The 14,407-nt window shown below is 37.8% G+C and overlaps 1 protein-coding gene across 1 annotated transcript in view; it reads left to right on the forward strand.

The window, feature by feature from the left end:
- LOC136877829 (adhesion G protein-coupled receptor E1) overlaps positions 1-14,407 on the forward strand; it is a 1,255,385-nt gene that overhangs the window by 1,212,997 nt on the left and 27,981 nt on the right. The window contains exon 7 of the mRNA XM_068228756.1: positions 8,520-8,702. Coding sequence (XP_068084857.1) covers positions 8,520-8,702 — 183 coding nt within the window. The remainder of the gene's footprint in view (positions 1-8,519; positions 8,703-14,407) is intronic.

Here is a 14,407-nt window from a genome sequence, read left to right on the forward strand (position 1 = left end):
TCAAGGGTCATCCTCAGCTGACAATTACAAATATATTTCCTATTGTGATGCTTTTTTAAAAACTATATTTGTAATTGTCAGCTGAGGATGACCCTTGAAGGGTCGAAACCAGTACTGTGAATAATAGTATGTAAACAAATGTATTGATAAGGTAGAGGCTTCAGAATAAATCTTATGTTGTAGCTACAATCAATACGGAAATGAAACTTATAAATTATGGATCCCACCTCAACCGCCTCAAGGGCAGTGTCCTGCAGCGTGAGACTTTGGGTCGGGGATACAACTGGGGAGGAGGACCAGTATGTCACCAGGCAGCTTCACCTGCTATGCTGACCAGGGGCCTTGTGTGGGGATGAGAAGTTGAAAGGGATAGACAAGGAAGAGGGAAGGAAGCGGCCCTGGCCTTAAGTTAGGTACCATCTCGGCATTTGCCTGGAGGAGAAGTGGGAAACCACGGAAAACCACTTCGAGGATGGCTGAGGAAGGAATTGAAGCCCCTTCTACTCAGTTGACCTCCCAAGGCTGAGTGAACCCCGTACCACTATTCAAATTTTGTGGCAGAGCCGGGAAGCAAACCCGGGCCTCCGGGGGGTTACAGCTAATTGTGCTAACCATTACACCACAGAGGCAGACTAGATTCCAAATATAATGCTATAAATTGTTTCCTTCATCTAAAGGATTAAACTGATAAAAACAAGTAGGCCCTAAACTAGTGTCCTCGTCCTGAGTTCTTTTCAGGCACACCCCCAATGGAGGTCAGCTGCACGGACCATTTTAACCACATACTAGTCCTCCTGCCATTCTTAAATTTCTGGGAGTACCAGCAATCAAACCTGGGCCCCCGAAGATGGCAGCTAAAAACACTAACCGTTACGGTACGGGGGCAGACATTAAACTGATATGAGGGCTTTTAAATCAGAGGAAAAAGTGGATAGTAGAATACTTCACAGCCATACTGATTGAACAATTCAACAACAGCTTGTGGAACATGTACTCAAACATTGTCTTTTTTTTTTTTTTTTTTGCTAGGGGCTTTACGTCGCACCGACACAGATAGGTCTTATGGCGACGATAACAGTGTCATATAAAGTCATATAAAGTCATGGGTGGGTTCTGCATAAAGTGTGTCTTGTTTTCTTCTCAAAATTGTTGGCAGATATTGTTCCAAAAACTTGGTGTAATACTTACTAATCACTTTGCATTACGTGAAATAAACTCATCATAAAGCCCGTATAGTCATAAATGTATATGTGTAAAATCCAGTGCCGTATACTGAGGGCTACCAAGGCTACCGGTGAAGCCCAAACCTTAATTAAGAATGATGGAAATCTAAAGCAATTATAATATAAGCATGTGACCCATTGTTCCATTAACAAATCTTGAAAGCAGTGAGAAAAAACATCGCACGTATTTCTGAGAGCTAGGCATTAGAGACTGATATCGCAGCCCAGACTCTCGTCCCTCTCCCCTCTACTCGCCCCTAGAGGCTTGTTGTTGTATATCGAATAGGAGCGGGAACCGGGGGGGGATAGGCGTGCTAGGCTTCGGTCCGTCAGATCGGCACTACTAACTACACAACCCAGCATTTTCAAACTATTTTTTTGCGGCAAGAGGTCGCTAAACACAAATCTGTTGTCCATTTCTATGTATCACATCACATTTTCTCGCAATAGGTATATCAAAATAACAGATAGACCTGAATATTGCATATAAAAAGTACTGAAAAACGTTGATAATTTTGGAAATATTTATATCTTTTGTATTATTATATTTTGAAATAGTTGAATATGTTCTTGAATTATTATATACAATGAATAATTATTGAGTATAAAATTACAATGAAATATTCATTTATTGTAATATAATACTGATTTACACAAAAACACATAAATAACTCTGAGGCAATGAAAGCAATTTATGTTGACAATTAAACGTGATTTACAAGCAAACAATGTAACTTTTTTATGGACTGATATGTGAACAAAATAAACTTTAACAGCCCCAGATGTCCCCTTGGAATGAACGCTTGGCTGCCTAGCGTCTGACTGCACCAAGTTCGTCTTTTTTCAAACACTAACAGTAGTCGGCCAGCATTGGTTCATCCCACCTCCTCTGATATCTTCTTTCTGCCTCCTTGATGTCCTGGTGGAACCTCTCTCCCATTTCTTCACTAACAGCCCCAAGATTTTCCGGAAAGTGATCGAGATGAGAATGAAGGAAGTGCAGTTTCAGACTCATTCTACACCCCAACTCTTTCATATCATCCAACATTGTTTTCACTATTGTTTCATATTGTTCATCCTTTACATTTCCTAGGAACTTCGTAATGAGGTCTCTTATTGAATTCCATGCAGCAAGTTCCACGGCTTTCACTGTTTGTTCAAAGTTTCTGTCTTTCAGAAGCTTTCTGATTTGTGGTCCATTAAAAATGCCTTCCTTAACTTTTGCACCAGATAAATGTGAAAATTGGCTTGCAATGTACTTGAAACAAGGGGTACTTTTGTCCAAAGCCTTAACGAACTGCTTCAAGATTCCCAGTTTGATGTGTAGCGGTGACAAAATAATTTTTTTGGGGTCAACTTGTGATAGTACATATATCACACCCCAGAATTATATGTAGAAGTTAGAGATATTAATGTCAGTATTCGATTTTTATTATCATTATTATTATTATTATTATTATTATTATTATTATTATTATTATTATTATTATTATTATTATTATTATTATCGGTATTTCATTTGTATGTTTTGTCATTTATATTTATAAGCTGGAAGATATCCACATATGTAGGTATGAGTAATTTGTTTTGCATGAGTGGAAAAACATTGCTTTAATAACTCTGGTAATTTGAATGAGTCATATGGCTGCCCCAGTGCTTGTTGTGATGTACTTGTGTCGGGAAATTCATGAGTCATGTATATATCCCAGCCTGATGAGATGAGCTTGTTGTTGTATTAGGAAAATTTGGTGATTCATGTAAAACTCCCGAGAGTTTGTTATTGTCTTGGGAGGAAGAAGTAGTTCAGGGCTTGGTCTTGACAAGAGGTTCACTCATGATTGGTGGGCAAGCACCAATCAAGACGTCTCATCTGAGAGGAGGGGGATGTTGATGTCTATAAAGGTTGATCATACGGCGGCAACCAGGTCATTGTAAGAGATTGTAGGAAACAATGTAAGGGTGATTGTAGAGGTGATTGTAAAGGAACGAGAAGGAAGATAACTACAACTACAACTACAACTGACGCACTGTACGGGAAGGAAGTGGTGCTGATACACGGTACTGGAGTGACACGGCTGCAATGGACTGGACTTCAAACGTTCGTGGAGCGTAGTCTTGTTATGTTTGTGGAAAGTGGCTGATTGTGGAGAGTGCTTGCGCATTAAGTAGTGTAGCACTTGTGGCGGCCTAGCATTATATGTTGGTGAAAGCTATCTCAGACTTTCTATAAATTTATATGTTGAGGATCGACAGACGTGTGTATATATCTTTACAACAAGTGTTAAAATATGTGAACACAGTAGTACAAGGTACAGTATCTGTGTGATGTGATAACTGCCGATTATGAGAATCGGTAAATTGAATTAATATAGAGACAGTGAAGGCTGTTTATCTTCATACATGTACTTTGTTCATCGGACCATCTACAAATGTTAGCTTAGTTCTCGCTTTCGTTTTCCCACGGTTTTCATTATTGTTGTTGTTGTAAATATGGAGTCTTCCAGCAATATTTTATGTGTGTATTATATGTATAATGTTGTATGTTGATGAGGTGCTCATGCACGGAATTTGTTCAGAATATAGTTAGCTATTTTAGAATCAGTGTTATTGGTAAACCTAGGTGCAGTTCCTACCTAATTAGTCGTTTTCAGGAGGTTAGGTAAGGCCTGCAGCAGATGTACCAGTACGCAGCATTATGTACACGCCCTGGGATATAAAGTCTATCGTGCTCTTATCTAAATTCGAGGGATCCATTCTGGTGAACTCTGGCACCCATACTACGGACATTTCGGTTAATCATGCTTATTAATTTTATTAATTTTTTGAGTAATTTTATTTATATATTTTTATTCATGATTTTATTTCTCAGTAGTCATCAAATTATTACAAACTAAGGCAGCATTTGTAACATTTTTCACACCAGGTGTCAAAACTTGTCTCTTGGAACAGGAAGGTGTAGACCAGTATTTATCCCTAGCCTGCTGTCCCATTCACATAAATAACAAGGGAATTTAGTGTAGCCTGCTTGTTGTCCTAATAGAATACCACACACCTTCAACACCTACTACACACATCCCACCAGTGCTTATGATTTTTGATTTTATCTGAAACAGTTTGCATTGTGATATAATTTTCTTTTAGTGAAACGGAATGTGCCACAGGAATCAAAGCTAGAATGTTTCCATTTGAAGTAATACAGCCTTTAAGCTCCTCTTAGATGAATCCACAACAATCTCCATTCTTCAGGATTGTAATCCCTCCCTAGCTGTTCTATCAGTCCTGGAATATCACAGCAATAGGTCAGATCATCTTCTTTCTTGAAATACTTCCTAAAATCCTTATCTCTATAGTTCCAGGCACAAGAAGGTTTTTTTCTTTCAATCGTGACCATAGCAGTTCACTTTTTTTCCTTCCTGAGACCAAGGTCTCGTATCAGATCACTCAACTCCGACTGTTTAAACGATTGTGGATCTACTGCATCTGTGGCAGGTGAAAAATCCATATCAACTTGCTCGTTATCAGAATTTGAGGAACCGTCAGAGTCAGATAAACTGGTAGGAGGAGAAGGTATTGGAATTTCTGTTCCATGAGAAACAGATCTCATTGCCGACTTCAAATTCGGGTACACAATACTGTCCTTGTTTCTCTTATTGAATCCCGCTACTTTACACAGGCAAACAGGACATCCTCAGTCAAAAATATACAAGACACTTTAAAACATAGCAAGGACATTGAGCACTTTGAGAATGTAGAGTTGCTATGAGGAAAGGCATATAGAGTAAACTACCCATTTTACTTAAACAAAGGATCCCTAAGATCTTACTCTATATCTTGGAAAACATTTTTATTGACATAAATCTAAAATGCAACCCATCTCAGAATGTAAATGAAATCTCAAAGGAGTTAAATATACTTACTGAAGAAATAATTAATAAACTCTTCATGCCCAGGCATCAGGTTAGATTAGATCAGCACTCTCTTTCCCCTCCTGCTGTATCAAACCCTCCACAATTTCCCTCCAAGGCAGCTTGACTCACAAGCAACTTCCCAGTACAGCACTCAGTTATCGCTAGCATTCAAGCTGAGCCAGGCTGCTCGGAATGGGTGAGGATGTAAGTAGCCAGATGTGCCCACACATTTGTCAAAGTTTAAATATGCCTTCATATTTTTGCTCAGGAATTACTTCCTGTTTTTAGGCCCTCAACACTTATTGTGGCACCACCCTTCAACCAACTTGTACAGTTCGAATCAGAGATTCCACCTACACTTCACTTCACTCATGATGTAACTAAGATTTACATCAAGCCTGTACATTCTACTGATAGTTTTACAACAGTTAACAATGTGTGCATAACTTTTTCATCACAGTGACAGTCACGCCATAATTCACAATTTGTGTTATTTTAAAGATGTTCATATTTTCAGTCGTTGTCATAACATGACATCAAATACATCTCATTTTAATTGGACGCATGTGATTCTGAACTTCGAGTCAACATTCAAAGTGTTCAATGTCCTTGCTATGTTTTAAATTGTCTTGTATATTTTTGACTGAGGATGTCCTAAGAGGACGAAACATGTCTTGAATTTTAATAATGTTGTCTTAAAATAAAGACAAATAATTTGTATTGTAAAGGTGGAGTGTTTGATAAAGGACTTCACAAGTATTCATTTATGACAATGCCTGGGCACATGTTATATAAGGTATGGTAAAACTGTTGAATCCATGTGCCTGGGAAATGTTTTACCATTCATCTTATTTCCCTGATTCTAAGCTCTGCGACATTACAAGGCATGGTTGAATTCTTCAATCCACATATCTGCAAAGTGTTTTACCATCCATCATATTCTCCTGATTTTAAGCTCTGTGATTTCACTTTGACAGTTGCTCAAGTGAATGCTGTATAAGGTATGGCTGAATTTTTCAATCTATGTGTCTGGGAAGTGGCTTTACCATCCACCTGATTCCCCTGATTTTAAGGACTTGACCTTGATAATGGTTGGGTGCATGCTAGGGAAGGTATGGTTGAATTGTTCTATCCACATGTCTGGGAAGTGTTTTAGTGTCCTTCTTACTCCCTTATTTGAGTAGCCCATTTGCAAAACCAGCTAGGTGCATAAAATTATGAAAATGAGATAATGGTATCCCATGTTGCTTTATGATACACCGGGCGAGTTGGCCGTGCGTGTAGAGGCGCGCGGCTGTGAGCTTGCATCCAGGAGATAGTAGGTTCGAATCCCACTATCGGCAGCCCTGAAAATGGTTTTCCGTGGTTTCCCATTTTCACACCTGGCAAATGCTGGGGCTGTACCTTAATTAAGGCCACGGCCGCTTCCTTCCAACTCCTAGGCCTTTCCTATCCTATCGTCGCCATAAGACCTATCTGTGTCGGTGCGACGTAAAGCCCCTAGCTTTATGATACTGGCTTCTAATTTAGCTATGTTTCAGGTTCCAAAACAAACTATAATAGGTTTAAATTTGACATCAAAAATGGCAAACAGTTGCAAAACCTGCTACATTCATGCATGAATGGATGCAAAGCCTGCTAACTTCACAGGCCAAACCTGCTATATGTCTATTAACTAACATGGCTGTCCTTCGAGTAGAGTTGCAAAACAAAACCTGCTCTTTTTCTTTCCATAAGAACAGCATTGCACTCCTCTTTGTCAAGGAAAATAATGATAAAACACTTATTTCTATTGTATACATTTAAGTGAGGTCTACTGCATAGTGTAGATATTCAGCTGTAAAATTCTGCTTGCAATTGTTTCCCTTGCTCACCAATTTCTCTGAGTTCATTGTTGTGGATGCAGCCTATAAGCTGACAGAATCGTAATACATATAGGAGAAGATGCTCCTGCTGAGGATTGGAAACTATATTCAGATGACATTCTTTAAAACCATGGACAATGGCATTTCTAATTTCAGAAAGCAAAGAGATAAACAGTCACAAGAAACAAAAGCAATAAATCTCTCCCAGTTCGAGGAGAAACCTTCTGCAATTCTGACATTGATGAAGCAAAAAGTTTGTGCAGGAAAGGGAAGAATTTTAAGATTGCTCACATCCGTGATATCCCAAGGGGTTTTGTTGTGAAATCGCCTAAGATCAAGGATATTTAGAGACTCCTTGTTCCTCACTCTGGGGAAGCATGAGGCAGTAATTCAGATTTGGAATTCTACGTCGATGATCAGGACCCTGATACTCAAAGTTTGAATGAAGATGCAGATGATGATCAGGGTGATGACACTTTGGACTTAGAACTAATGGAAGCTGAGGAAACAGACATAGTCTAAATCCCTTATTTGGTTGTACTTTGATAGTATATTACCACACACAGTACTATTCTAACCTGTGTATGTCCTTCATGTTGTAATATACTCCAATATGTTCCTCCATTATGTGTAACATACTCAATACATAATTACATGCATCATAAGTGTGTGATTAAACTCCACCATTACAATAATTTTAGCTGGTTTTGCAAACTAAGGCACAATCAATATGGCTGCCACTGGAGTTGCAAAACCTGATATATGCAAATGATATATATATATATGAATAACTTGTTTTCTACTCATCAGATACCAGTATTTCAGAACTTTGGTACACATATTACAACAATGTTTACCTATAATTTATAAAATCAACCAGCCCTCTACCACATTTCTGTTTCATTTTACTAGTTTTTCCTGATTTCTCATAAATTGCTTGACATGCACATACCGTACCTGGTTTCGCAAATGGACTACACAGTTAAGCTTTGTGACTTCTTATTAATTTTTCAATCAAATCCTTTCTGCAATTCTTCTTCTTCTTCTCAATTTCCTGGGGTCAGCAATTTCTATGAATTTAGTCCAGTTTTATGACCAGATGCCTTTCCTGATAGCAAGTCTACATGGAGAGATGCATTTACTATTGCGTGTTTGTGTGATGTTTTGTAGTGTGTTGTACATAAATGAAGATGAATACAAACACCCAGTCCCCAAGCTAAAGGAATCAACCACACAAAGTTTCCCAGACTCGGCCAGGAATCAAAACCGGGACCCCCTAAACTGAAGATCAGTATGCTGACCATTCAACCAAGGCGCCAGACCCTTTCCTCACTGCACACAACACTATTTCAGTTTGCAGCTATGCAAATATAATGTTGTTACTCCATAGCAGAAATTATGATCTCATTTCACTTCAACTTCTTTGCTAAGTTAACTAGTTAAGCTTTATGTATCTATAATCAGTACTGTGCCATTATGCTGATGTTTACTTTAACTAAATACTGCTAATATGTTTTGTACAGGCCACAGAAGACCAGCAGTGGTGTGAAACTGTTGCTCTGATGCTTCACTACCTTCATCTTGTACCATGCTGTTGGTTTTTCCTCATTAGCATCCACATTTATAAACGATTACGGGAGACTCGACTGCCAGTCATGCATATCTGCTGTCCACTAGCATGGCTAATTCCTGCTTTCCTCGTATTGGTGAGTCCATTAGTTACAGAATTAGTTACAGAACATTGATGAAAAGGTATACAATTTATTACATTAATTCAGTTCTTTCACCATAGAAAACAATTGCTTGAAGAGATCTATCCTGAGATGTTTTTAAGAACCTGAAGTTCATACTAGAGCAGTGCATCACCTACCAACTCTGGATAGATCGAAACTGGCCAAAAAGTGCCAGGATCTGAATCCGGGCCACTTAGACTAGAGAACAGGGAACTGAAAATCAAGTAGGGATGACAAATAAATGTTAGAGCACAACTGTAGAAGCATTGTAAACAAAGGAATTGAATTAAGTAATTTAATAGATATATATACTTACCAGATATTGTAATAGGAGTTGAGGCTGAGAAATGATATAATGGATGCAGAAATATTCTCACAGAACTGGAGTGTGTATCATAGAGATAGGATAGGAATGGTAGTAGGGGGAGTATTCATTCTCATGAAAGAAGAATTTGTAAGCTACGAAAAAATTAAGGATGAAAAACATGAAATTCTGGGTGTAAGGCTCATCTCTAAAGATAATAGGCAACTTGATATCTTTGGAGTGTACAGACCAGAAAAGGATAGTGCTGACGCTGATTCAGAATTATTTGATAAGATGATCAGCTATGTTGGAAATGATATGGAAAGGAATGTGATAGTAGCAGGTGAACTCAATTTACCAAATGTCAATTGCGAAGGTAATGCGAATGACAGGAAGCATGAACAACAAATGCCAAATAAGTTAATATGGGAAGGGCAGGTGATTCAGAAAGTGATGGAACCAACTAGAGGGAAGAATATTTTGGATGTGGTGCTGATAAAACCAGATGAGCTCTATAGAGAAACCGAAGTAATAGATGCTATTCGTGATCACGAAGCAGTTTCTGTCGTAGTTAAAAGTAAATGTGAAAGAAAGGAAGGTATTAAAAATAGGACTATTAGGCAGTACCATATGGCTGATAAAACAGGCATGAGGGAGTTTTGAAAAAGTAACTATGATTGCTGGAAAATGGTAAATAAAAATGTAAACAGACTCTGGGATAGGTTTAAAGCAATTGTTGACAAATGTGAAAATAGGTTTGTACCCTTAAAGGTGGTAAGGAATGGTAAAGATCCACTATGTTATAATAGAGAAGTAAAGAGACTAAGAAGGAGGTGCAGGTTGGAACGAAATAGAGTTAGAAATGGTTATGGAAGTAAGAAGAAATTGAAGGCACTTACTAGGAAAATGAATCTAACAAAGAAGTCAGCTAAGGATAACATGATGGCAAGCATAATTGGTGGTCATACAAATTTTAGTGAAAAATGGAAGCGTATGTATAGGTACTTTAAGGCAGAAACAGGTTCAAAGAAGGACATTCCAGGGATCTTTAATGAACAAGGGGAGTGTGTATGCGAGGATCTCCAAAAGGCAGAAGTATTCAGTCAGCAGTATGTAAAGATTGTTGGTTACAAGGATAGTGTCCAGATAGGGGAGGTGAGTAATACTAAATAATTATTAAAATTTACCTATCATAACAATGACATTTACAGTAAGATACAAAAGTTGAAAACTAGAAAAACAGCTGGAATTGATAAGATTTCTGGGGATATACTAAAGTCAATGGGTTGGGATATAGTACCATATCTGAAATACTTATTTAATTATGTTTGGTTGAAGGGGCTGTACCAAATGAATGGAGATTTGCTATAGTAGCCCCTGTGTATAAAGAAAAGAAGGGCAATATACATAAAGCTGAAAATTACAGGCCAGTCAGTTTGACATGCATTGCATCTAAGCTTTGGGAAAGCATTCTTTCTGATTATATTAGACATGTTTGTGAAATTAATAACTGGTTTGACAGAAGGCAGTTTGGGTTTAGGAAAGGTTATTCCACTGAAGCTCATCTTGTAGGAATTCAGCAAGATACAGCAGATATCCTGCGTTCAGGAGGCCAAATGGACTGTATTGCTATTGACCTATCTAAGGCATTTGATAGGGTAGATCGTGGAAGACTACTGGCAAAAATGTTTACTATTGGACTAGAAAAAAGAGTGACTGAATGGGTGGCTGTATTTCTAGAAAATAGAACTCAGAGAATTAGAGTAGGCAAAGCTTTATCTGACCCTGTAAATAATTAAGAGGGGAATTCCACAAGGCAGTATTATTGGACCTTTATATTTTCTTATATATATATCAATGATATGTGTAAAGAAGTGGAATCAGAGATAAGGCTGTTTGCAGATGATGTTATTCTGTACAGAGTAATAAATAAGTTACAAGATTGTGAGCGGCTGCACTGTGACCTCATTAGTGTTGTGAGATGGACGTTGGGCAATGGTATGATGATAAACAGGGTTAAAAGTCAGGTTGTGAGTTTCACAAATAGGAAAAGTCCTCTCAGTTTTAATTACTGCATTGATGGGGTGAAAGTTCCTTTTGGGGATCATTGTAAGTGCCTAGGTGTTAATATAAGAAAAGACCTTCATTGGGGTAATCACATAAAAATGATTGTTAATAAAGGGTACAGATCTCTGCACATGATTATGAGGGTATTTAGGGGTTGTAGTAAGGATGTAAAGGAGAGGGCATATAAGTCTCTGGTAAGACCCCAACTAGAGTATGGTTCCAATGTATGGGACCCTCACCAGGATTACTTGATTCAATAACTGGAAAAAATCCAAAGAAAAGCAGCTTGATTTGTTCTGGGTGATTTCCAACAAAAGAGTAGCGTTACAAAAATGTTGCAAAGTTTGGGCTGGGAAGACTTGGGAGAAAGGAGACGAGCTGCTCGATTAAATGGTATGTGATACAGATGTTGATTCCCATAGGGAATCTGAAATATTTCTTCCGAATGAGTAAATTTTTAATACCAATATAAATGGTCTGTTATTGGACATTATAAATTTTCCAGCTAACTCATTCCTGGTTGCCAGCGTTTCGCCCCCATGTGCTAGGCTGGGCTCATCAGTTGGTACCTAGCACACATACCAAGACACTGGCCAGTGCATACCGTGGAGGCCACTGAGTAGGTTAATTGTAGCCATCAGCACTATGAGAGATTGGCAACCAGGAATGAGTTAGCTGGAAAATTTATAATGTCCAATAACGGAGTATTTATATTGGTATTATAAATTTACTCATTCAGAAGAAATATTTCAGATTCCCTATGGGAATCAACAACTATATCATCTAATAGCCAAGCAGGCATCAATTTTTAATGAGACAAAGTCTCTCGTAGTACATTGGCATCGCCAAGGGTATAACACCAAGCAGACGATGTGCACCCGTTCATTTAATCAATCAATCAATCAATCAATCAATCAATCAATCAATCAATCAATCAATCAATCAATCAATCAATCAATCATCAACGATATGCACATAGGGTGGTCGCCCAGGTGGCAGATTCCTTATCAATTGTTTACCTAATTGTTTACTTAGGTTTTTCATATCAAGCCTATGACATACAAGAAGCAATCATGAAATTAAACGACAACTTATGTAACATTAACGAATCAATGAAACACCAATAACACTGAAAGACTCCATTAAGAATCTTGGAATAATTTTGAATAAGTATTTAATTCGTCAGAGCACGTAACAAAAATTTGTCAACGTGTATTCGGTTCATTGCACTCACTCTACAAAATGAGGAGCTTTCTACCTGTCGAAACCAGGAAACTGCTTGTTCAAGGACTAATACTACCAATATTTGATTATGGTGATGTAGTCTATAATAACATAAGTTGTTCACTTGGTTCTAAACTTCAAAGGGGCGCATAATGCTTGCATTCGATTCATCCTAAATGTTTCGCTCCATTCCCACATCAGCCCATTCCTCCATCAGCTGTCCTGGTTAAGATTACGTGATAGGCGTAAGTACCATGCTGTTTCTCTTCTGCACAAAATACTGTGAACAGCTAAACCAGATTACCTCAGAATAGATTTCAACTACCGTACCTCAAGCGCACCCTCAAGGTCATCAATACGATCCCTGCTGTCCATCCCCACTCACCACAGTAGTGTCCGGCTCCATGGCTAAATGGTTAGCGTGCTGGCCTTTGGTCACAGGGGTCCCAGGTTCGATTCCCGGCAGGGAATTTTAACCATCATTGGTTAATTTTGCCGGCACGGGGTGCTGGCTGTATGTTGTCTTCATCATCATTTCATCCTCATCATGATGCAAAGGTTGCCTATGGGTGTCAAATCAAAAGACCTGTACCTGGTGAGCCGAACATGCCCTCGGACACTCCCGGCACTAAAACCCATACGCCATTTCATTTTTACCACAGTAGTACGTATAACAACTCATTTGTACCGGGGACCAAACGTTCCTGGAATTCTCTCCTGGCTGAAATTAGAGACATAAGTAACCTAAAGCTAGTCCGGCCCTGCAGTGTAGGGAGCAACGTGTCCGCCTGTTACCCGGCGGTCCCGGGTTCGATTCCCAGCTGGGTCAGGGGTTTTTAATTGTAAATGGTTAATATCCCTGGCCTGAGGACTGGGTGTTTGTGTTGTCCTTAATGTTCCTTTCCTCACATTCAACAATTTACACTTCTGCCATTTACATAATACACACAGGTTCCTCACATATGGTGCAAGTAGGGGCAAATGACCTTCATAGGTCGACGGCCCGAACAAATAGCATTTTAAAAAACCTAAAGCTATTCAGAAGAATGTGCTGGAAATTTTACCTATATTGAGATTAATTTACTCAAGAAGCACCATCAAATGTTAGATTATTAAGTTAAATAAATAAAATGTAAATGTAAGGTTAGTAACATTATACATACAAGTATGCAAGTATGAAGGATGAGTTCTCCACCATATCAATACTTTATTTTACATAGTGTCAATATTATTTACATAAAAGGACAGTACCGGTTTCGACCTGTAAATAGGTCATTTTCAGCCTTTGAAGAACCTGCTTAATAGCGATTGTACAGAATAAATACTACTAAAATTAAAATTAAACAAGAATGCCATTAATGTTCTTGATCACAATCGCTATTTTAATTTTCAGGTTCTGATATCTAAACGCAATGTTTTTTGCCTGGTTGGCTGGGATACTATAATCTATTAGCTTCATAGTCTGTATTGATAGTTCAAGCATACAAGTATGAAGGATGAGTTCTCCCCCAAATCAATACTTTATTTTACATAGTGTCAATATTATTTACCATTATTTGCATATATACATATTTTAGTATAGTAACATTATAGTTTAAATTTTTGGAGATATAGTTTTAATAATATAAAATACTATAAATTAATTTTAAAATGTTAAAATTATTTTTATGATACTTTAAATTTCAGTTAAATTACTTTAAATTATATTAAATTTATTCTTAATTTTAAGTAGTTAAAATGCTAAGTATATTATCTTTATGCAGGTGTATAACTATATGGTTTGGCATACTAGCAGGCTACATAGCCTGTTCCCTGCCATGTACAGAAAGACATTAATAAAATAAGTAAATAAAATATTTTCAATGAACTTGGAAATTCATCAAACATTTCCCTTGATAATTTATTCAAATCCCTTACTCCTCATCCTATAAATGAATATTTTTCCCAATCTGTCCTCTTCAATTCCAACTTTATCTTCATATTATGCCTTTCCTACTTTTCTAAGCTCCATTCAAGCTTATTCTACTCATGTCGTTCTATGTCAGCTCTCCACTGACGGCTCGAAACATACTACATATTTGAA

Source organism: Anabrus simplex, chromosome 7 (assembly GCF_040414725.1).
Source record: "Anabrus simplex isolate iqAnaSimp1 chromosome 7, ASM4041472v1, whole genome shotgun sequence".
In the NCBI taxonomy this organism is placed as follows: domain Eukaryota; kingdom Metazoa; phylum Arthropoda; class Insecta; order Orthoptera; family Tettigoniidae; genus Anabrus; species Anabrus simplex.